Source organism: Lepisosteus platostomus, chromosome 7 (assembly GCF_059453375.1).
Source record: "Lepisosteus platostomus isolate fLepPlt1 chromosome 7, fLepPlt1.hap1, whole genome shotgun sequence".
In the NCBI taxonomy this organism is placed as follows: Eukaryota; Metazoa; Chordata; class Actinopteri; order Semionotiformes; family Lepisosteidae; genus Lepisosteus; species Lepisosteus platostomus.
The window spans coordinates 28,431,529-28,457,332 of record NC_142617.1 but is presented as its reverse complement, the minus strand read 5'-3'; the positions used below and the strand labels follow the sequence as shown (position 1 = coordinate 28,457,332).

At 36.8% G+C, this 25,804-nt stretch overlaps 1 protein-coding gene across 12 annotated transcripts in view; it reads left to right on the top strand.

Moving 5' to 3' along the window:
• The window catches only part of LOC148658490 (ATP-binding cassette sub-family C member 2-like), a 285,161-nt gene that overhangs the window by 131,309 nt on the left and 128,048 nt on the right, over positions 1 to 25,804 (top strand). For 11 of the 12 annotated variants that reach the window (XM_088639744.1, XM_088639741.1, XM_088639743.1 and 8 more), the window contains 4 exons: positions 5,169 to 5,253; positions 5,617 to 5,683; positions 6,119 to 6,245; positions 25,110 to 25,286. In XM_088639744.1, the coding sequence (XP_088495870.1) occupies positions 5,169 to 5,253; positions 5,617 to 5,683; positions 6,119 to 6,245; positions 25,110 to 25,286 (456 nt within the window). The remainder of the gene's footprint in view (positions 1 to 5,168; positions 5,254 to 5,616; positions 5,684 to 6,118; positions 6,246 to 25,109; positions 25,287 to 25,804) is intronic. The other variant, XM_088639749.1, reaches the window with a different exon arrangement.

Here is a 25,804-nt window from a genome sequence, read left to right as displayed (position 1 = left end):
GGGCGCTCTGAACAAGTTCAACTTTAATTCAGGAAAAATGTATTTCCCAGAAGCTATACTGATTTTTATGGAAGCCCGTTTCGGCCAGGGAGTAAAAAAAAAAACGCGCTATGGTATTCTCTCCAATGCAGTGCAGTTAAAAACATATCTCTGATGCTGTTCCTAAATTAATATCGTTTATGACCATCAGATGCTTTTTGCTCCTTTTCTTTTTTCCAATGGATTGAACAGGGAGAGGCATTTAGTAACCACTAAATAAAGACATAAATATAGAAACCCCTACGTTACAAACTGTATATGGCACGTAAAAACGAGCACGTAAAAACGTTTCCAGAATAACCACATGTAAGACTTTGATGCTTAAAATGTTTAGGGAGAAAGTGGAATACTGGTGTGTATTTTTTCTTTAAAATACCAATACCAGCCATATACAGTTTACATGATATGTTTATGTTCCTAAATTAATATCATTTATGAGCATGTGAAAGGCATGGTGAATCGGAGATTCTCAAAACTTACTTTGTATGAATGGAAACAAATATGTAATCGGATCAATGAAAAGCTGTGGTGTTACTTTTTGTCAATGAAAAAATAGTATTTTCGTTTACAAAGACGGTTACAAAGAATGTGGACCAGGGCATTACTTTGAGTTTACAGCTTGTCCAAGGTCATTAATTATTAATACTATTAGTAATATCTTGGATAAAGACTTTGATGCATAAAATATTTCTGCATAATAAAAATATTAGGTATATGATAAAGGTAGGTTGTGTACTTTTACCCAACTGAGCAATCTTACTTTCATAAAATATACCAACTTTTTAATGAATGATGATTAACATGCTGTAATACACAGTTTAAATTTAAAAGTCTAAAGAGTATACAACTTAAATTCTTAGTTGAATAAAGATTGTCCCTCAGCAGTGTTCAGGATTCGAAACTGGCGTTTTCTGGTGACAGCTCAAATTCTGTACATGAGAGGTTACAGTTTATTAACTCGTCCTGACGGTTTTACAAGGTGATTCCGGATACTATTAACATAATCTAATTTGCATACGGTAATTTGCAGTATGAAGGGAAGTGATGCGTTATACAGCGTTTTGATGCAACACGCCCACCGCGTTATACCGCAGTGTACCCCGCTTGTTTTGAATGGCTGCATTTGTAGGTCCCAAAACAGCTCCAGCATAGAAAAGGGACAACTTTAAATCACTGTGTGCAGATTTTGGGAAGAAACTGCGTTTTCATGGTTTCTAACTGAAATGTAGCGGGCCATTTCCAAGATCCAAGATGCTATCTCCACGGCTGAACAAAGTCGGCTACTAATAGAGACATTACTCTGAGTGCAACAAATCATAGTGCAGAGAGTGACCCATCTGGAATCCTGTCCAACTAAGCAAAAAAGAGTAATATTTTACCTTCATCAGGAACTGAATGAAAATGCTATTGCTTTTCTGTAAAGATGGCTGCCTAAGATTCTTAGCTTACCACCATCTCAGAATCTGGAAATTGAGAGAGTCTACTACTTAGCTCTAAATCAAATGACAAGGCAAAGCCAAGGGCCTTCATGATCAAGCTGTTCCAGTTCCAAGACACAGTCCAAATCTTTTCTGCTTCCCATGCTGAAAAAGACCTTTGGTACAGGATCTTGGAATCACAATTTTTCCCAATCTGTCACTGATGCTGTACAAGGATAGGATGGCATTCTCCCCACGTAAGAGAGAGATAATACAGTCCAGGATGGAGTAAAGTTAGCATTATCCCACCATCCTGCAGATGAAGGCACAGACTGGCGAACGCTTGTTCAACATGGTAGTTTACAGAAGACTACATGGAGAGAGAGTTCCTTGAACCTCTTACTGCTGAGAACTTGGGTAACACATTTCAATTAAGTTACTTCACTGCAATGTATTTGTTCAATTCAGTCAAATCAGGTTAATCTGTTTGAAAAGGGAAGGTTGTTCAGTTTCCTTTTGGAATTGAACATTTTTTAGAGGTCAAGTTACTGTAGTTAGTGCTATGTCAACACTGATTTAAGATAATTTCACTGCAGGAAAAGTTTACACTGACTGAAAGGGTTATTTTTATTTACATGCTTTTTTTGTAACATTGTTATATTTTTGGGGAAAGACTAAGCACAGAACGTAATGGAGTAGATTTGTTGTACCTTTCCGGGCAACGTTTAAGTTGGGTTGTTCTACAATGTAACCATCCAGAATGTGCTTTTAAACCCAGTAACACACTACAGGGGTTGTGATTTACCGCGGCATATGATTAACTGGCGAAAGATAATCAATAGAAGCACTTGTGGTGCATTAGATGTTAGTGAAATGACTGCTTTATTTAATCTCTCTAACATGCATGTTTAAGTCTGCTTAATATGGAATATTAATATGGAATTTTACAGGGAACTGTTGGTACCTGAGCATAAAAATAACAGGAGCATAAATAATATTAATTTAGGAATAGAAATATATTATACATACTGTACATGGCTAGTAGTGGTACCTAAAATAAACAAAATACACAGTATTCAACCTTTTTCATAAAAAATTATGCATCAAAGTATTTAATTCGATAACTTACTGTATTTATTTTGGAAAAGTTTGGACGTGCTCGTTCTATTTTAAATTGACAATACTTGTCGTCGTTCAGTAAAAAGACATACTTTTTAGAATCTGCTTAATAGGGAATATGGAATCCCGTGATTAAAGAAATTAATAACTATATTAATTTTAGGATCTAAATATAATGTTTTTACATAGCTGATAGTATGACTGGATTCCACCTTTTTTGTTAACTTTTTGTAAACAGTTTCTTTGAATCATTCACTTGTGATTACTTTGGAAACATTTTGACCTGTTCATTTCAGTTATACATCCATGCTGTGCGTTGGTGAAGTGGGTTTGATGCATGCCTCTAGGATTTCAGAGGTCTGGGTTCAATTCCTGTTTAGGGCACTAGTTTTTCTTCTAACAAACAAAGACTCCTTTTTAAATCTAAAATAGTAAATATTATTACACTATATTGACTTTATTATTTTTATATATTACAACGTGTCCGGTGTTAAATTATGTTAAAAACATGAATGTGAATACTATATATATTATAATATATATTATAATCGAGAATAACTAAGTGGTATTAAAAGACCACTGAAACTACAGATGCAGCCATTCAAAATGTACAGTACAACTCCGTACAGCACAAAATTATCTACAGTTCACCACGTTCTACCGCAGTATGTGATTGGCTGGCCAAAATGACCGACAGTGGCACTCATTGTGCATTGGTTGTTAGTGAAATGATTTAATCATTTCATCTCTTTACTGTGCATGTTTAAATCTGCTTAATATTGAATATTAATGTGGAATTTTACAACTAAAGAGACATTTTGGAAGCTGAGCATAAAAAGAAGAGGAGCATAATGTTTCTGAAGGTCATAAGCGATATTAACTTAGGAACATAAACATATTATGTAAACTGTATATGGCTGGTATTGATAGTTTAAATAAAAAATACACACCAGTATTCCACTATCTTCATAAACATTTTAAGCATCAAAGTCTTTCATTCGGTTACATACTGTGGTTATTTTGGAAAAGTTCTCCCTCTGACTATACTTAATAAAAAGTTGTAATGATTTAACCTTTTCTATTAATATTTGTATAATAGGCAGTGAAAACATTGTCTGTCCGTGGGGGGAAGGGGGACTGTCTTTCATTGGAAGGTCCACCTATTCTACTCTGAGTACCAAGTGCCCCTGGTCTTTTCACTGATAAAGCTGTGTTAACAAAATCTTTTAGATTTTTTTTCAATATGGCACCATTAGACATGCAATACACTGGGATAGTGGGGTTTTCTTCATTACTCAATAGCTTTTTAAGCACAACACCCACAGTGCTGCAACTATGTGTTTCACACACTAGACAGGTCCTCTGACCTTTCCCAGCTCTGTTTTGGGTTGTGAAACTTTTCTTTATTTTGTTATGGTTTTTTTAAGATAACACTACAGATAATACAGTGGAATAGGAGGGCTTTCCTAATGACTCAGTAGCTTTTTAAGCATAAGATTCACAATGCTGCAACCAAGTGTTTTACACACCAGACAGCCCCCCTCACTATATAAAAACTTGTTTTGGGTTGTGAAACATTTCCTTATTTTTTAATTAGTTTTTCAATATGGCACCATTAGAGAAGTGGTACAAGGGGATAGGGGGGTGCTATTCACGAGTCAATAGCTTTTCAAGCACAACATTCAGAATGCTGTAACCGAGTGTTTTACATACTAAGCAGGCCCTCTTATCTTTCACCATCATGATTTCTAATGTGAATCCCTTCCATAATGTTTTATTATTTCTGGAAGATAGCACCATTGGACAGGCAATAAGCGGGAATAAGGGGTCGCTGTACATAACAAGAAGTTTCCAAGTAGTTGCGGGTGAATGAGACAAATTGATGCAGATGTTATAAAAGAAAGGGTACTACTGTGATAATTTGAGCTATATGAATATAATTTTATCGTTATTAATTTCTTTAGATACACGATTCCATATTATATTCCCTATTAATCAAATTCTAAAAAGTATGTGTTTCTTTTCCTGCAATAACGACCGCAAGTATTCATAGAAAAGGTTAAAACATTGTAGCTTTATGAAGTATATAAGCTTAATATAGTCAGAAGGAGCACGTTAAAACTTTTCCAAAATAATCATAGTATGTAACCGAATGAAAGACTTTGATGCTTAAAATGTTTAGGAATTAAGTGTAATACTGGTGTGTATTTTTTATGTAAACTATCAATACATAATATGTTTATGTTCCTAAATTAATATCGGTTATGACCTTCAGACACCACTTATTTTTATGCTCAGCTACTAAAATTTCCCTTTAGTTGTAATATTCCATATTAATATTCATTATTAAGTGGATTTAAACATGCACAGTAAAGAGATTAAATAAAGCAATTGTTTCACTAACAACCAATGCACCACGTGTGTCGCCTGTCGGTCATTTTGGCCAGCCAATCACGTAGTGCGGGGTAACGCGGTGAACTGAAGATAATTTTGCATGGTATGGAGTTGTACTGTGCATTTTGAATGGCTGCATCTGTATATAAATAACAATTCTCTGAATGTAATTGAATTGAGCTCTGTGTATTTTTGAAGATGAAAGTATCACTAAGTCGCTTGGAAACCTTCCTCAACAGTGAAGAGTTGAATCCTGGAAATGTTCAGACATCTGAATCTGGTGGTATGTAGGAAATTTTAATAAAATAATATTTTTGCACAACCCTCTTAATAGTTTTTACATGTAACCATTGTAAGAAATCACTACTTTGCTTTTGTAACTATGTTTTAATACGCCATGATCAGAGCCCTTGGCCTGAAAGCCTTAGTAACATAACTAACTATACATGGAAATGTATTGCACATGCTCTTGTCCTGATCATGCCTGTGTGTGTCTAGATGACTATGAACAGAATAACTTCAGATTATGCAGTGAAGCAGGGACACACTTATTCACACGATGTCACCATGGGCAGTTTTAATTTAATTAATTCTCTTGTGAAGTATTTATTCTCTCAAACATTTTAAACACTTCTCTTTGTCACAGACCTTGCTGTAGGATTTACCAATGCTTCCTTCCGTTGGGATAAGACTGAACCTTTAGTGTTGAAAGAGTGAGTTGGAACCTTTATTTCACTTAAATGCACAGTGGAATTTAAGTGTTGCTCTTAATCATTTTTTCATTAATATTTTCACTAAATAGAAAGTTTTTTACTCAAACCCAAATTAATTTACAGTGTTGGATATTTTATTGAGACAGAATTGATTTATTAATATTCATTATGTGAGAGTTTCTTTTGATTTTTACAATAACTGTAAAAAATTCAGTGTCAGGTCTGCTGTGTCTTTTTTTAAAAAGCATCCAGTTGTGATGTCTCAGGTTCTTACTACTTCTGGAAAAGTTTTGAGGCCAGGAATGTTAATTTGTTATTTACATTCAAAGCTACCAGCATGCATAATGCTAATTGTTGCAAAGCTCTTGAAATGTGAACAAGTGTGTATGTGGTTGCTGAGCCCAGGGGAGTTTTATTTGTTTTCTGTGTTGCCAGTCTGAACGTGAGAATTGTAGATGGATCTCTCGTTGCTGTGGTGGGGCAAGTGGGTGCTGGAAAGTCCTCTTTCCTGTCTTCCATCCTTGGAGAGTTAGAGAAGGTGGATGGTGTCGTCCAGAGGAAGGTGGGGTTGCTTTACACTGGAACTCTTAAATCTTAAGCTATTCATCTCTTATATCAGGCACTGTACTGCATGTGCCTAAACACTGACTTCTGCCTGTCTGTGACAGATGCCATCTTCATAAGCTCCATAAGCAAAACAGATGAATAGGTACCAGGTGTTGTTTTGATGAACTGATAGAATGTACCAGAATTAAAAGAATAAATTTGGTGAATAATGGGAATATATTGAACAGAATTACTAATTTTGAAATCGATGCAATAATATTGTTCTCCCAACAATAAAATTGATCTATCTGGCAGCTTTTTTCTGCTTCACCTATATCTCGGTAAATTAAAATTAACTCCTCAGTGAAATAACAGTATTTCCTCTGCCTCAAGCTGGTCCTTTAGACTGGCCAGCTCACTTCTTCCTAAAGGATACATGTGACTCACCACAGAGTTCTAGTTCTAGGTAATGTATCTACCAAATATATCCTGGTATTTAAGATAAGAAAGATTTATTATCCCCTGAGGGAACCTTTTTGTGGACACACAGCATATCACTCTATTGCACATATATGACACATAACATATAACATTTATAACACATTACAAAACATATTGCACACAAGTGGATTGTAAAGGTAAAAAATTGTGTTTATCCTTGCCATTTGGATTGATGGCTTTAACGGATACTGGAACAAAAGAATGTTTGTATTTGTTTGACCTACAGGGCATTGGGGAATCCTGAAACATTTGCCAGAAGGAAGAAATTGGTATTCAGAATTGGGGATGTGGGAAAGATCTGATATATTTTTTTCTGCCTGTTTGATTATGGCTTTTTCAAAGATTGTCTGCTGAGAGTAGTGCTGTTTCACTTCCATGACTTTCAAAACTGTTTGGATGAGACGGGTAATTTGCGATCTCAATTGAACTGATAAATTACCAAACCACACTGTTATACCATATCTGATAATCCTCTCGATTACAGTATGGTAAAAGAGTAGCATTATTTCCTGTCAAATCCCAAAATACTCTTAGTCTTCGTAAGAAATATAAGCACTGCTAAGCACAGGTTACTGTCTATGTGTACTCCTAAGTACTTACAGTGCCTTGCGAAAGTATTCGGCCCCCTTGAACTTTTCAACCTTTTGCCACATTTCAGGCTTCAAACATAAAGATATAAATTTTTTATTTTATGTGAAGAATCACCAACAAGTGGGACACAATTGTGAAGTGGAACGAAATCTATTGGATTTTTGAAACTTTTTTAACTAATAAAAAAATGAAAAGTGGGGCGTGCAAAAGTATTCGGCCCCTTTACTTTCAGTGCAGCAAACTCACTCCAGAAGTTCAGCGAGGATCTCTGAATGATCCAATTTTGTCCTAAATGACTGATGGTGATAAATAAAATCCACCTGTGTGTAATCAAGTCTCTGTATAAATGCACCTGCTCTGTGATAGTCTCAAGGTTCTGTTGAAAGCGCAGAGAGCATCATGAAGACCAAGGAACACACCAGGCAGGTCCGTAATACTGTTGTGGAGAAGTTTAAAGCCGGATTTGGATACAAAAAGATTTCCCAAGCTTCAAACATCCCAAGGAGCACTGTGCAAGCGATCATCTTGAAATGGAAGGAGTATCAGACCACTGCAAATCTACCAAGACCTGGCCGTCCCTCTAAACTTTCAGCTCAGACAAGGAGAAGACTGATCAGAGATGCAGCCAAGAGGCCCATGATCACTCTGGATGAACTGCAGAGAACTACAGCTGAGGTGGGAGAGTCTGTCCATAGGACAACAATCAGTCTTACACTGCACAAATCTGGCCTTTATGGAAGAGTGGCAAGAAGAAAGCCATTTCTCAAAGATATCCATAAAAAGTCTCGTCTAAAGTTTGCCACAAGCCACCTGGGAGACACCCCAAACACGTGGAAGAAGGTGCTCTGGTCAGATGAAACCAAAATCGAACTTTTTGGCCACAATGCAAAACGATATGTTTGGCGTAAAAGCAACACAGCTCATCACCCTCAACACACCATCCCCACTGTCAAACATGGTGGTGGCAGCATCATGGTTTGGGCCTGCTTTTCTTCAGCAGGGACAGGGAAGATGGTTAAAATTGAGGGGAAGATGGATGCAGCCAAATACAGGACCATTCTGGATGAAAACCTGTTGGAGTCTGCAAAAGACCTGAAACTGGGACGGAGATTTATCTTCCAACAAGACAATGATCCCAAACATACAGCAAAATCTACAAAGGAATGGTTCACAAATAAACGTATCCAGGTGTTTGAATGGCCAAGTCAAAGTCCAGACCTGAATCCAATCGAGAATCTGTGGAAAGAGTTGAAAACTGCTGTTCACAAACGCTCTCCATCCAACCTCACTGAGCTCGAGCTGTTTTGCAAGGAAGAATGGGCAAGAATTTCAGTCTCTCGATGTGCAAAACTGATAGAGACATACCCCTAGCGACTTGCAGCTGTAATCGCAGCAAAAGGTGGCTCTACAAAGTATTAACGCAAGGGGGCCGAATAATTTTGCACGCCCCACTTTTCATTTTTTTATTAGTTAAAAAAGTTTCAAAAATCCAATAGATTTCGTTCCACGTCACAATTGTGTCCCACTTGTTGGTGATTCTTCACATAAAATAAAAAATTTATATCTTTATGTTTGAAGCCTGAAATGTGGCAAAAGGTTGAAAAGTTCAAGGGGGCCGAATACTTTCGCAAGGCACTGTATATGAATCAACATGAGCGATAGGTTTGTTGTGGATTACTACCTGTGAGTGATCAAAAATGCTCTAGGATCAAAAACTATTTCTTTTGTTTTCTTAACATTCGAACTTAGGCTATTGTTGTCGCACCATTGCACAAACCTTTGGATTTCTGGTAGATGAACTGCTTCCTCTTTGCATTAAGCCATCCACAGCTGTATCATCTGAGAATTTGAAAATGAAGTTGCTTTGACTACTGCTCATACAATCATTTGTATAAAGTGTGAATAGAACTGGTGAGGTCACATAGTCCTGAGGGGCACCTGTGCTAATGGATCGTGACTTCGAAAGAGTTTTATTGACCCTGATATACTATGTACAGATGCAGCCATTCAAAATGCGCTGGCGATACCGCATTATTTTGTGGTGCGCTTTACGCAGTCTACCGCGAGTTACCGGTAAATACCACTAGTTACCGTAAATTCTCCTATAATACCGCAAGCAAAATAATAGTATCCGGAATTTCCGCAAGGTGGAGCTAATAAAGCTCAGCCTCTCATGTTTGAGCTGTCACCATCAAAGTCTTTAACGAAGATATTACTAATAGTATTAATAATGAATGACCTTGGACAAGCTGTAAACTCAAAGTATTCCCCTGGTCCACATTATTTTTTTCATTGACCGTCTTTGTAAAAGTAACACCACAGCATTTCGCAATCACGCATTTGTTTCCAATCATGCAAAGTACAGTAATTTTTGAGAATCTCCGATTCACCATGCCTTTCACATGCTCATAAAAGAGATTAATTTAGGAACATAAACATAATTACTGTCTGCAAACTGTACTGTATACAGTATGTATATATATATATTTATACATTATATTTAATTTATTAACTGTGCCCGTTTAAGTATTGAATATTTATATGGAATTTTACCACTGAAGGGAAATCTTAGTACCTGAGCATAAAAAGAATAGGAGCATACTGTAACGCGTGTGAAGGCCATAAATGATATTAATTTTGGAACTTAAACATAGAGTATATGGCTGGTCTCGGTACTTTAAAGAAAACATACACACCAGTATTCCATTTCTCCCTAAATATGGAATCGCGTATCTAAAGAAATTAATAACGATATAATTATATTCATGTTGCAAAAAAACTGCAACAGACATAAAAACTCCCTTGCTTTTAACAGAGCGTTCCATCATTTCTAACTACGAAAATTATTTAAACTGCGACACTTATCATTCAACCAGAGCTCGAAATATCAGAAGGATCCCCAAGAGCACAGCAAAGACTGTATTAAAAGAATCGCGTATCTAAAGAAATAAATAAGATATAATTATATTTGTGTACTGCGACAGGGCTGTGTAGGGCTGTTTCACCTCTCTCTTCATGTGACTTCCCTTGTAGCCCACTGGTCTACGTGCCTGATTACCAACTCACGGGTTGTGTGTTCAAATCCAGCTGGCACTGTGACTTTTCTTTAAACAAACATTTCTTCAAAAAAATAGAATAGCAATATTATGGACAATCAATTGACTTTTATATTTCAAAATATCACAACATGATCGAATCTAAGTCATTTTTGATAACAATGAATAGTCACCATCTTCCCTTCTGACAACGGTCCATGCTTCTGCTTCCTGCTTCTATTGTGTGTGTGTGTTGGGGGGAGATCCCTTCAGATCTCCCTTCAGATTTAAAAGGTTATTAATCATATCTTCGGTGTCGCATCTTACCAGTGCAGCTGTTCTTTTGCTGCCTGGGTGGGTCAACTATCACAAAGCTTTAGAGAACCTAACATTTCTATTATCAACAAATTGTTAATTTGTAATAGAGTAAATTTTTATAGAGAAATGGAGGCTGGACAGTATGCGTTACAATATAAACATTTATATTGATTTAAATCGTGTTTTGATTTAAATCGCAAACCCGTGTTTAATTATATGTGTTTTTTTTATCATAATCAGACAAATGCAACATAAATTGATACAGTATCTTTGTCTTCTAAGTATCTTAATAAACTTTCAGCATAGCTTTCTCCCCGTTTAGATTTATTTTTCTTGGGATTTTGGGATCAAACGTGGAAGGATTAGATTGTAATCGTTTTTATTTTTCAAACACGTTTTAGAAAAGTGTAATTTATACCTGCCCAGACTGTACGCCCGCTTCACTGTGGGACAGCCGCACTGGTCGGCGGCCTTCCTAACCACTAACCTGACCACTTTCACTCCTGTCCTGCTCTTCCCCGCGCACCCCAGCCGGGCGCTCTTCGGCCTCTGCCCGGTACGAATGTATATTTAGATATTTACACCCGGCGCAGCACCGAGGGAGCGTCTGCATTTATAACTTTTATAGCAATATGAAGCATCTCCTTTTACTTTTACATCCCTTAAATACATTGAGCACAGCTTTCTCACCACTTAGATTACTTTTTGATACCATCCTTACACAAAGCAGAAACTTCTTGTATTTTCCGATGACATACAGTACAAGTGGAAAGATTACAGATTTTAATCATCTTTAATTTTGTTACGTTATACGTTTTAGAAACGTTTCATCTATACAAACACCACAAAACTATTCTCGATTGTATTTCTGAATGTTATGTTACACCTACAGTAGTTCACTGCTTTAAATACATCGAATTAAGAAAGTTAGGTGTAGCACTTTAGATCTTTTTTTCTGAACCAGGGAAAATCTGATCATGTTTCTCTATAACAATAATAAAAAACTATATTTTACATATCACCTTTAAAAGTGGTATCTCAAAGCAATACAGTAGATGTAAACCACAGATTACAAAGTAAATACCCAGACAAACACAAACACGTTTTTAATGAAATGCTTTTATTCATTCAGCAGAGAGAGAGAGAGAGACATCCAGCAGAGAGATACACACACACAGGTTTTCATTGACAAAAAGTAATTGTTTTTTTTTACATTCCTCTTGTCTAACAGGAATGTTTTGTTTGTGGACAGACTGTCCACAAACGTGAGACTGTCTTTCTCAGACTCACAGTCCCGAATGTCAACAATCCTAGGAAGAACATGAGACAGCCTGTTAATAAAATTGTTACAATTTTGTTCGGTCAGTTCTTCCTCCCAGAATTTATAGATTGCATCGATCAGTTCCTGCTTTGTGACGGGCTTAGCAGTTTTCCGAACATAGTCTTTCAGCGAAAGCCAAACCATCTCTATCGGATTTAGATCTGGGGATTCGGCTGGAGTTTTCACCCAGTTCACTCCTCCTGCTACAAGCCTCGCCCTTGCTGCTGTGTGTTTCGGATCGTTGTCTTGAAAGAGACGGTGCCTTGATCCAAAGTGCTCCCTGATATATGGGGCGGCATGCTGTGTGACCACGACTTCCTCGAAGAATTCATGGTCCATAATTCCTTCGAAAATAAGAAGTGGTCCCGGGCCTCTTCTAGATATACCCCCCCAGACGTGAACCTTCAGTGGATGTTTGGGCTTTGGCTTGTCCACATATCTCCCCTTTTTGCAAAATGACATTGTTGAAAACTGTTCCAGAGCCACTGTTGTTTCGTCGGTGAAAAGTACATCCTGAAATGCCTCCCCCTGTTCAATCCATTGGAGCACTTGTTTGAGTCTTTCCTCTTTGTTTTTTAGCCTTATCATGGGACATGTGTTGGTTTTTCTTGCTTCCTGTGCACTCTTCTTATCGATATCGGACTAACGGTCGCACTGAGGTCAGTCCATAGCCGTCTTTGGACTTGCATCGCCAGTAGCTCATCATTTTCATCAGTCAGTTTGTCGATAGCTCAATGTGCGTAGTTGTATTTACATGCAAGAAAAGTATTTTTAGAAAGTTATTTACCTTTGAATCGTCCTCGGTTTAGATTCTCTTTGCCTCCTCTCCCCTTTATAATGTCGTCTCACTGTGCTTTCGGAAACGAAGATGTCCATCGAAGCCAAATGCTGTACAATGTCCCGTGTTGACTTCCCGTTTCTTTTCATCTTCATTATTGGTGTGAGAGAGTCTTTGTGATTTTGGCCATTGTCTGTCTCCTTACCAAAGCGATACAGTGGTGCAGCTTGAATTCTGTACCTATATACTGTATGGTATGGTACAGATCAAACTTACACCATACTAATGAGCTAATACCAGGACACCAGGAAATGTCTCTGATGCATTAGCAAGTTAAAACAATTGCGTTGAAAACCTGGGAGTAACAGCTGTCCCTTTTTCTGATCACTTGCTCTCTGGATACACGTCTCACCTGTCATGTTCTTTGTTTTCCTAATTTGCTGATTATGCCTGCTACGATCCACTCCTACCCTCACACCTAAAGAAGACTATTTTAAATTTCTTGGCGCGGTTCATTCTGCAATTAACCCTTGTATGTGCTGTCCTTAAGGTGATATCACATAAAGATATACTGCTATTTAATTGGATACGCGATTAAAAAAAATACATAAAATTTTTAATCCCCGGAGGAACACGATTTACAGGATAAAAACAACAATAACAGCAACAACAACAATATTGTATTTCATTGCACTTTTTCAGAGCGTCCTTAAATCAACTGTTGACTCTTCTCTCTTTACTACTTGTTTGGAGTGACTGAGCTCCACTCTGTACCACACAATGATCACCCCAGAGTCTCTGTCCCGGGTGATTTGGGTTTTTTTGACAGAGGGCAAAAAACTCTCTCTCGCTTGCCCTCCCCTCCCCTGTGTATTGTCTGTTTTTTTGTGCTGTCCTTTGACAAAACAAGGCTCGCCAGATAATGTGAATCGAAACCTGTTTTTCTAGCTTTTAAAGTCGTGCAATGTGTAAGCGGGAACACATCATTATATCTTACATATGAAAATACATAATATAGCTCCCAAACAAACGCAAACGTGTTTTTAATAAGATGCTTTTATTCACTCATAATCCGACAATTTCAGGAAGACTAAGGAAGGACTAAGGGAATTGTCATCTGTTGTTGAAGCTCTGTGAGCTCTGTGACTTTGAGACCACTTGTTATCCCAGGTTGTTTGAATCGCCACAATTCAAATAGAAAAAAAAGAGCTGACTGACAAGATTTAAGATGTGGCTGTCAATGTTGGATTTAAAAAAAACACATTGCCCGACGTTTGTTGCATTGCTTGAAAAATAACTTTATTTCTAGAGACTGGATAAGTAATTCAAGTGTTTTTTTAACTTCCTGAAAAACAACTAATAATTTAACTATATGTGCAAACGTTTTATGATATGTCGCTGTTGTGAATGTCTGTGGACATGTGCTGGCTGGACAGGAGGCTCTACTGTACACAGAGAGGGGCGGGAGGGGGGGACAAGCCGATACATACTCTTAGAGTTTGATTAATAGGGAATACAATATAAAAATATAGTACTAAAAATAAGATACACTCTAAAGACATTCACAACAGCGACTGTCAGAAGATAGGACACAGCGGCTCTGACACCCGCTGAATGGAAAGGGGCAATTTAATGTTCTGTATGGCTAATACTAAAGCCAATACTTTAATATTCTTTTCTGTATGTTTAACAATAGTGGGTACTGGCCTAATTCAGCCTTGTTCCCCTTGTTAGGTGTTAATGTGATGTTGTTAAGTGTGAATTTGTACCTGTTTCCCTGAGATCTGGCTTTTTTTCTGGAAAACCATAACTCTGGTCTTTTCCAGATTGACTGTCAGCGCCCAGGTCTGACAGTGCTGCTCCAGCAGTGACAGATTCTGCCACAGCCTCTGTTCTGTGGGCGACAGCAGGACCAGGTCGTCTGCAAAGAGCAGGAACTCGATTTCTGTAATTAATGCAGATCAGTAAATCAAGGGACAAAACAATTGTTGCGCCCGGCTCCTCAATGGGCTTTGACGTGCTAATGCATTGGTTTAACAGTCCGGGTGTGGCGACCCTCTGATGTCTCCTGACTTCGGTAAAAGGAACCTGCCTTTCATTGGACGGGAAAGCAAGAGCCGACCGCTACACCGCCCTCGTGTTTCGAAATCTTGTGACTTTTGAAATTTACTGGGGGTGGACCACGTCTGTAAATTTCGATGGGTCCAGAGGCAAAAGTGCCTTGCCTTGCAATCACCGGAAACCATTAGTAGCATGGTGAATCAGAGATTCTCAACCCTTACTTTGTGCGACTGGAAAATAATTTGTGATCGGATCAACGGAATGCTCCATAGAAGGAGGCGTTCTTTTCCTCTAGTCTAACAGTCTGTCCACAAACAAAACATTCCTGTTAGACAAGAGGAAAAAAAAAAACAATTACTTTTTGTCAATGAAAACCGGTGTGTGTGTCTCTCTCTGCTGGATGTCCCTCTCACTCTCTGCTGAATGAATAAAAGCATTTTATAAAAAACGCGTTTGCGTTTGTCTGGTATTTACTTTGGTCCTTTTAACAGTTTTTCCATCTACTGTATTGCTTTGAGATGCCACTTTTAAAGGTGATATGTAAAATAATGTTTTTTATTATTGTTATAGAGAAACATGATCAGATTTTCCACGGTTCAGAAAAAAACATCTAAAGTATACTAGTTTGTCACTCTTCTCATCCCCTCTCTGCTAAATGGCTTTTGAATAGAGTCACATGAAGAGAGAGGTGAAACAGCCCTACACAGCCCTGTCGCAGTACACGAATATAATTATATCTTATTAATTTCTTTAGATACACGATTCTTTTAATACAGTCTTTGCTGTGCTCTTGAGGGTCCTTGTGACATTTCGAGCTCTGGTTGAATGATAAGTGTCGCAGTTTAAATAATTTTCGTAGTTAGAAATTATGAAACGCTCTGTTAAAAGCAAGGGAGTTTTTATGTCCGTTGCAGTAAAAGAAAATGCCTGACAAAGTAGGGCTTGGACAGATTCCAAGTGCATTTTTGCAATTTACGTTGCAACAGACAATGTACAGCGTGTACTATTCTTGTGTTGCAGTACATGAATATAATTATATCTTTATTAATTTCTTTAGATACGCGATTCCATATTATATTCCCTTTTAATCAAATTCTAAAAAGTATGCTTGTTGACTCCGGTATCATGTTAGTTAAAGACTTCGATGCTTAAAATGTTTAGGGAGAAATGGAATACTGGTGTGTATGTTTTCTTTAAAGTACCAAGACCAGCCATATACTGTATGTTTAAGTTCCAAAATTAATATCGTTTATGGCCTTCACACGCGTTATAGTATCCTCCTATTCTTTTTATGCTCAGGTACTAAGATTTCCCTTCATTAGTAAAATTCCATATAAATATTAAATACTTAAACGGGCACAGTTAAGACATTAAATATACATATACATACTGTATACAGTACAGTTTGCATACGGTAATATGGTTATGTTCCTGTACCCAATCTCCCAAAAATCAATTTCTTTTATGAGCATGTGAAAGGCATGGTGAATTGATTCTCAAAAATGACTGTACTTTGCATGATTGGAAACAAATGCGTGATTGCAAAATGCTGTGGTGTTACTTTTACAAAGACTTTTACAAAGACTTTTACAAAGACGGTCAATGAAAAAAATAATGTGGACCAGGGCAATACTTTGAGTTTACAGCTTGTCCAAGGTCATTCATTATTAATACTATTAGTAATATCTTCGTTAAAGACTTTGATGGCGACAGCTCAAACATGAGAGGTTGAGCTTTATTAGCTCCACCTTGTGGAAATTCCGGATACTATTATTTTGCTTGCGGTATTTTTGGAGAATTTACGGTAACTAGCGGTATTTACCGGTAACTCGCGGTAGACTGCGTAAAGCGCACCACAAAATAATGCGGTATCGCCCGCGCATTTTGATTGGCTGCATCTGTATGTGCTTGAAAGATTGTATGATCATCTGCAGACTTACTGCAAGCCTACCAGTACTACTGTCAGCTGTGATAGTATCTAATATACTATCGCATGCACCAGAGAAGTCCTGTGTCTCAAACCTCAGATAAAAGGCATTCAGCTCGTTTACTTTAGCTAGCTCATCCATTGTATGGAAGCTCTTCTTTGAAGAATTCATGTTTGTGACTGTTTTCATGAGGTTGCCACAACCTCCTAGAGTTCATTGTTTCAAAGCCCCTCTCCATTGTCTCCTTGTGTTGATTCCTTGCATTCCTCAATTTTAGTTAAAGCTCTTTTTGCAGTAATTTGCAGTTGCACTTAATCCTGGTTTTTAAAAGTTAGTTTTTTTTGCGGTTGATGCAGTCTATCACATCCTTAGTTATATATGGTTTATTATTTGGGTACACTATTATGCTTTTCTTCAGTATGACACTCCCCACACAAAAATAATGAAGCCTGTAACAGTCTCTTATGCCTCATTAACCTCCAGATTATGAAATATCTCCCAATCTGTGCAAAGAAGACACCCTTTCAGCATCTCAATACTATCAACAGTCCATACATTTACATTCTTAGTGAAAGGTTTGCTGCTCTTGAGAGCTGTCCGGTAAGTGGGGATGAGGTGAACAGTATTGTGATCAGAGTTAGACAGAGGTGGTTTGACTTTGGCGGTATAGGCTTGTTTTATATTACCATAGCATTTGTCTAGATCTCTCTTCCCTCTTTTACCACATTTGATATACTGTTCAAACCCACACAATGCCATCTCCAGTTTACAGTGATTGAAATCACCCAAAATAAACACGGGAGCTTCTAAAGTCTGCCGGAGTTACACATGTATGTAATTGGCTATCTGAGAAGCGGCAGCCACTGCATTTCCACTGGGAAGAATGTAAACAGCACATATAATAAAGTTACTGAATTATCTCAAAAGGTGAAAAGGCCTGAGACTCAGGCACAAAACTCAACGTTTTTATTGCAGATAATCTTCCTCACCAAGTATTATCTGGACCACTTATCGTTCACAAAGACACAAGTGAACTCCTAGGATCTTGAATAGAGCACTATGGGATTTGATGTGAAATATTAACATTGGAGCACAGGACAATACTTCGTAATTAAAGTATTAAATTAATTATTTTACTTTAATGCAAGACTTAATTATTTCAATCATGATTTCATGAAATACATTCCCCTCTGTTATTTTCTTAATATGGTCATCTCCTGAGATGGCCTTCACAAAGAAAAGAGTTTGTTTCCCAGATAGGAAGGATACGCTTACCACTTAAAGAGGTTTCATTCAAATCAGTAAATCCAATGTGGTGAGATAAGGGGGACATACAGATCCAGCCATTCAAAATGTGCGAAGTACACTGCGTCACAACGTGGTAGGCATGCTGCATCTCAATGCATCACAACGCATCATACCGCATGTTATGATAATAGTTTCCAGAATCACCTTGTAAAACCGCCAAGTGGAGCTAATAAAGCTTAATGCCTCATGTACAGCATTTAAGCTGTCACCAGAAATCACCCGGTTTTGAATCCCAGTCACTGCTGACTGAAAATCTTTTTCCAAGTAAGAATTTAAGTTGTATACTCTTTAGACTTTTAATAACTTTAAACTGTGTATTACAGCATGTTAATCATTAAACATTAAAAAGTCGGTTTATTTTATAAAAGCATGATTGCTCAGTTGCACAAAAGTACACAACCTTCCACCTTCTTCATAATTAATTTAATTATGCATGAATATTTTATGCATCAAAGTCCTTACGGAATATATTACTAATAGTATTAATAATGAATGACCTTGGACAGGCTGTGAGCTCAAATATGACCATGGTCTACTTTCTTTGTAACCGTCTGCATCAGGTTAACTGTTGCGACACGAAAATACTTTATTTATTCATTTGACAAAAAGTAACACCACACTCTCTTGTATAAATGGATTGTTTTTTGTTTTTGCTGCACAGACTGTTAGACCAGTATTTTTTCCAGGTGGCGCTGCCCTGCTGCGACACAGACACCTGCGCTCCTGTACTTTCTGTTGTTTCTTTTATTTTGTTTTATTCCAGAGTGCTTGTTATTTTTCTTTCTTTTACTGAATATGAAATACTCCAATATTTCCTTCTACCCATCTGGTATGTTTGAGAGTGTGTATGTGATACAAATGAAGTGTGAATGATACTTACCTTTTTGTTGTTTCCCTAAAATCACTGCAGTGTTTTTCCCCAGTGGAGTATTATATTGTGTTGATCAAGATGGCCACCACTCACCTTTCCCGTTTGTAGTATCCCACAAATGGGTTTTTTTATATCCCTATTTTGATGGAAATAAATCCAGTTTTGTTTGCATTTGAAGACTGCTGTTTGGGAGCTTCTTTTCTTGTGAGCGAAACCTGGTTACTTGGCAGGTGACAATGTTCCTAAATTAAAATCGTTTATGACCATCAAACGCGTTATGTTCCTCTTCTTTTTATGCTCAGCTACTAAAATTTACTTTAGTTGTAAAATTCGATATAAATATTCAATACTAAGCGGATCGGATTAAAACATATACAGTAAAGAGATTAAATGATTAAATCTTTTCACTAATGACCAATGCACCATGAGTGCCCCTGTTGGTCATCACATACCGGGGTACAATGCAGTGACCTGTGGGTAATTGCAGGTGGTACGGGTTTGTACCATGCATTTTGAATGGCTGCATCTGTACATGTAAGACCTGTTCCAGTGAGTTTAAGATAATGACCCATTTCAGGTCCCAAGGAAGCATTGTTATTGAGAGAACAGTACAGATGCAGCCATTCAAAATGCGCTGTAAAAACCCGCGGTACAGTAAGCTACCCACAAGCCACCGCAGGGCACCGGAGGGCACCGCGGTAAGTGATTGGCTGGCCAAAATGACCGACAGGGGCACTCGTGGTGCATTGGTTGGTAGTGAAAAGATTTAATCATTTAATGTCTTTACTGTGCACATTTTAATCCGCTTAGTTTTGAATATTTATATGGAATTTTACCACTAAAGGGAAATTTTAGTAGCTGAGCATTAAAAGAAGAGGAGCATAACGCATCTGAAGGTCATAAACGATATAAATTTAGGAACATAAACATTACTGTATGTACATAAACTGTACTGTGTATGGCTGGTCTTGATAGTTTAAAGAAAAAATACACACCAGTCTTCCATTTCTCCCTAAACATTTTAAGCATGAAAGTTTTATGAAACGGTACCCAAATATGCGATTGCTGTATAGAATGAATTTTAATTTTTAAAAATTAGTTACACGAACATTAAGCTGTTTACATCTTCCGCCTGAGAACAGTCACTCGTTGCTACCCAACGCAGAAACACAGCCACTAACTAGCAAGGAGTGGACATTAGCTAGCCAATATGATAAAGAAATAAATGATTATTTTGTTTATTTCTTTTGCATATTTATTTGAACATTTCCATCGATTGTACAAGCACTTGGAAACTGTCCAATCCCTAGTTCATCAGGCATTTTACCTGTCTGGCGCCAGTCTGTGTCTTCTAGGATATAATGCCAGCGAACTCTTGTTTTTATGTCCACTATAACAGACAATCTCCTTTGCTTTTAACCGAGCGTTTAATAATTTCCTAAATGAAAATGATTTACTTTATTTCCCTCACGGGATCAATAAAAGTATCTATCATCTGTCTAAACTATGGAACAGTTGGGGATTATGAGATTATGGTAGGGCTTCAGAATGGTGATTGGCTGACACCATCTGACACCCCTCTGATTGGAGAAAAAAGACGTGCTGGTTTGCTATACATACAGTACTGTACCAGGAAGAGGATTTCTTTCTATTCAAAACGTGTATTTTAAGTTTAAGAAGTAAAAACCTTACAGCGTACACAGATTTCTAAACTGATCAGGAACGTTATCTTTGTCTTATGCATAATAATGTTCACCGCTCTGTCCAGCAAATTAATAATAAACTTTATTTTATATAGCGTTTTAAACGAATAAGTAATTAGATTGCTCATAAACCTAATCACTTGCTTTTTCTTTTTATTTAGGCTCAGATTTCAACTATAGATCGTATTATTAATAACCATAATAACAACCAACCAACAAAATCAAATATACCAAACCATTATACTCTCGCAAATTCCTCCAATTATCATAACCCCACCCCTTATGCAAAACCAAACCCTACTCCCATCCCGGTTTATCCTATTTATCATTAACAAAATCCACCTCAATTTTCAACATAAAGCATTACTGCTTACTGGGTTTTTGAGGGGGGGGGGGTGTCTTTCGCTGGAAATCTCGTGACGAATTAAACCGGTTTCACAGGTATTTTCAAAGTAGGAAGTACAGTGTTAACTGGTAGCTGGGCTCCACAATGGAATCGCTTTAACATGCTAATGCGTTGGTTTAACAGTCCGGGAGTGGCAAGCTTCCAATGTCAACTCGACTCGATTGGAAGACAATGAACGTATTTTAGCCCTAAATGAATTAATAGCAAACATGGTTTACATAAAATACATTTTTCCAAGAAAGTTTATAATAATACGATCTATAGTTGAAATCTGAGCCTAAATATAAAGGAAAAACATTTTCAGAGAGCAATCACGCTGTGTTTATGTAGAAAAAGCGATTAGGTTTATGAGCAATCTAATTACCTATTCGCTTAAAACGCTATATAAAATAAAGTTTATTTAGAGATGAATGATCAGTGTCGCAGTTTAAATAATTTTCGTAGGAGGGTTTGGACAGATTCCAGGTGGATTTGTGCAATTTACGTTGCATTGTCCAATGTGCTGTTGTAATACAGTTTAGAATTCAGTTAGTCTAAGCTTTATCAGCTTTATTTATGGGTTGCAATTTAGAAAAAGTCAAAAACCGCACTCAAAATGCAATTTAGAGCTTTCTGGCAAGAGGAGACACCCAAATTATAATGTAACATGCCACTGTTTGTGCATGAACAAAGTTATACTGCAATTTTCCTTAGATACGCGATTAAAAAAAAAAAAGTTTTTGAATCCCCGGCGGAACACACTCCATAAGAATCAGCGCTTTTATACAGTATATCGCCTTTAAACACATATATTTAAACACGCGTTTACGATTTAAATCAAAACACGATTCAAATCAATATAAATGTTTATTTGTAACGCATAGGTGACTATTCATTGTTATTAAAAAGACTTAAATTCGATCATGTTGTGATATTTAGAAATATAAATTTGTTTGGTGCGAGTGAGGTTTTATTTAATCTCTGACCAAGGGAAACGTTTCATTTTTTCAAAGAAATGTTTGTTAAAAAATAAAGTCATAGTTCCATGGGATTCAATCACAGACCATGTGACATGGGAGTCAGGAAACTAACACACAGTGCCACCAGATTTGATAACGCTATAAAAACGCTATAAAATAATGTGACTAGGCACAGAACAAGTTTACAGCACAGTACAATAATAAATGCTGACCATGACTTTAGAAGCATAAATTACCTTACACTCAATTTAAACACAAGCTGTCTTTAGCCCTCTAAGCTGGTTCATACAGAAATGTAGAGATCCAGGCTCAGAACACACAGCTTCATTAGCGAATACATATGCAGGACAACTAGAGAAGACGTTTTACAGAGGATGGATTTTTAGAAACATCCCATCAGTGACATCACTGAAGTCAACTCCTAGGTACTGTAACTGTCGTGTGGATAGTTTCACAAGAATCAGACAGAGGTTTAAGCATCGCTTGTTCTAGGTAAAACTGCAAAAAAAAACAACAACCCATGTACTTCTTTGCGGCTCTGTTTGCCCAAATCATATATTCACAACGTGAAATTTAGAAAATAATATTACGTAACCAAAATCCGCAATATGGAAACAGAACCTGTGTAATTGCTGATAGATGATGTACTCGTAACATTTTTACAAGACGAACTACAACATTTAAAAAATGACTTGTATGTACTTGATATCTCTAATCAATCCACGGCGACATTGTTAAAAGCAGAGTCCCAGCACAAAACGAAACTAAAACGCCCTGGGCATACCGTTTCGCGCTTCTTATTAGTTGCTCAAAAGTAATTTGACTGTATGAAATGCATAATATAAACCTAGAAACATATACGTGAGCAGTATTTACGTACTGTATTATCGGTGTTAAGACATACCTCTCAAATACTGTAAATCAAGTTAAAAATATCTCAAGACCGATTCTGGTCATAATGAAACCATGTTTCGGATATGTTTTCTTTAAAGTACCAAGACCAGCCATATACTGTATGTTTATGTTCCAAAATTAATATTGTTTATGGCCTTCACACACGTTGCAGTATGCTCCTATTCTTTTTATGCTCAGCTACTAAGATTTCCCTTCAGTGGTAAAATTAGATATGAATATTCAATACTTAAACGGGCACAGTAAAGACATTAAATATACATATACATACTGTATACAGTACAGTTTTCATACGGTAATATGTTTATGTTCCTAAATCAATCTCTTTTATGAGCATGTGAAAGGCATGGTGAATCGATTCTCAAAAATTACTGTACTTTGCATGATTGGAAACAAATGCGTGATTGCGAAATGCTGTGGTGTTACTTTTACAAAGACGGTCAATGAAAAAAAGAATGTTGACCAGGGCAATACTTTGAGTTTACACTTACAGCTTGTCCAAGGTCATTCATTATTAATACTATTAGTAATATCTTTGTTAAAGACTTTGATGGCCACAGCTCAAACATGAGAGGTTGAGCTTTATTAGCTCCACCTTGCGGAAATTCCGGATACTATTAATTTGCTTGTCGTATTATAGGAGAATTTACGGTAACTAGTGGTATTTACCGGTAACTCGCGGTATTTACCGGTAACTTGCGGTAGACTGCGTACAGCGAACCGGAAAATAATGCGGTATCGCCCGCGCATTTTGAATGGCTGCATCTGTACCTTAATTCCATGCAGGATTTCATTCAGCAACTTCACCCGCTGATCCTTGGTTTTCATTTGGGTTTTCTGCCGTTGGGAAAATAGATAAAAGTTAAGAAAACACAGATAAATACTGCATACAGTAGGATACACAATAATACACTCATGTGATATTTTATATCTTGGGGGATATACAACACAATTAGCAATTATAACAATATGGAAAAGAATAAAACAAGAATCTATGTATTTAGTTATTTAGCCAATGTTTCTTGTTTAGATAAGTGAAAAAAAATGGTTCAGTTGCTTTTACAACATGCCCAAAGTTTAAATATCAAATAATTGATCTTTTGTCTGGGATGTGTCAAATACCCACAACTCTGTGTACAAAGGGGCTTCCTATTCTGTGTTATAAATACATTTATTTTAGTTTTTCCTCTTTTCAAAGATGCCCTCTTTCACAGAGTGTGAAAGTGTCCCCTGGAATAATCCTAAATTAAGAGTTTGTATAGTTTGATCAAATTTTCTCTCTTTCTAATTTCCCTAGTATGAAGAGATTTTACTCCTCTAACCACAATGAGTTAATGGACAGAAGAATCTAGATAAATACATAGATCCTTTCATGTGTACCTACCCACAACTCTGACTCAAATCTTGGATGTGTAAAGACAATTTTTAATGTTTTCTGCCAAAGTGGATCACATAACACGTAACGTTATTAAATTTCAATTTCACTGAATGATCTTGTCCAAGTCTTGTAATTCCTATGCCACTGTTTTTGTTTGCCACTCTCCCTTTTTTGCATTGTATTTAACTTTAACTTAAATATTAGAATCTAAACCTAAAAATAACTCTCACAGCACACAATTTAAAATTCAGAGATTAGAGATCTAAATCCCCAAACGATTTTCAGTTCCTCTTCTCACGCTTAAAAACTCTTCAACCCTCTATTACACTGAAAGAGCTGGAACAGACAAATTCCTAAATTCTCAGTTTCTCTTGTGGAGAATACAGAAATACAGAAAGGGGAATACTGGTGTGTATTTTTTTTTAAATATGAATACCAGCCTTATGCAGTTTACATAATATGTATATGTTCCTAAATTAATATCCTTTATGGCCTTCAGACACCTTATACTCCTCTTCTTTTTATGCTCAGCTACTAAAATTTCCCTTTAGCTGTAAAATTCCATATAAATATTCAATATTAAGTGGATTAAAACATGCACAATTAAGAGATTAAATGATTAAATCATTTCACTAACAACCAATGCACCACGAGTGCCAGCCAAATCACGTACTACGGTACAATGTGGTAAATTTGTGGGGGTAATTTTTCATGGTACGGGGTTGTACCGTGCATTTTGAATGGCTGTATCTGTATTGACAGTGCTTTGTTCACACTGGCTGGTGTGTTATTTCTGCTTGTCTTTTTCAGGAGTCTGTGGCCTATGTGTCTCAGCATGCCTGGATTCAGAATGCAACTCTGCAAGACAACATTCTGTTTGGCTGTGAAATGAACAGAGTCCATTATGAGTTGGTGTTGGAGGCATGTTGCCTGTTTGCTGACATGGAGCAGCTCCCTGATGGGGACCAAACGGAAATTGGAGAACGTGTAAGTAAGCAGCAGTGTTGGACAGCTTCTGAAATTGAATTGAAATCTCCTAATTGTAGGTCCTTGAAAGTTGTGTTAATTTATTCACCATTTTTTAAAAACTTTTAGTCATAGTCTTACTCAAGTCAACTTAAATATCTATTACTCATAGTCACTTTCTAGTCACCCACTTTTAATTTAGTCTAGTCGACTATATTTTGACTATAATTACTTACTTGGTTGACTAAAAAGAATTAGTCATTTTATTCAAGTAGTTGATTTTAATTGTATAATAAAAATAATAAAAGTATAATTAAATGTATTTCTAAAAACATTAATGTGGTAATATTCTGTTAAAAAGCACAAGTCTGTTGCACAATCTAAGGTGTAATAATCCCCTGAAGGGGAATTACTGCATAATGTATAAGAAATATTAAAACCAGAAAGGATAAGTGATGCATGTGTTTTTTGCACTACTGGTATAATGTAAATAAATAACTAGCCGTTTTGATGGCATAATGTTTCAGTCAAAAAGGCTA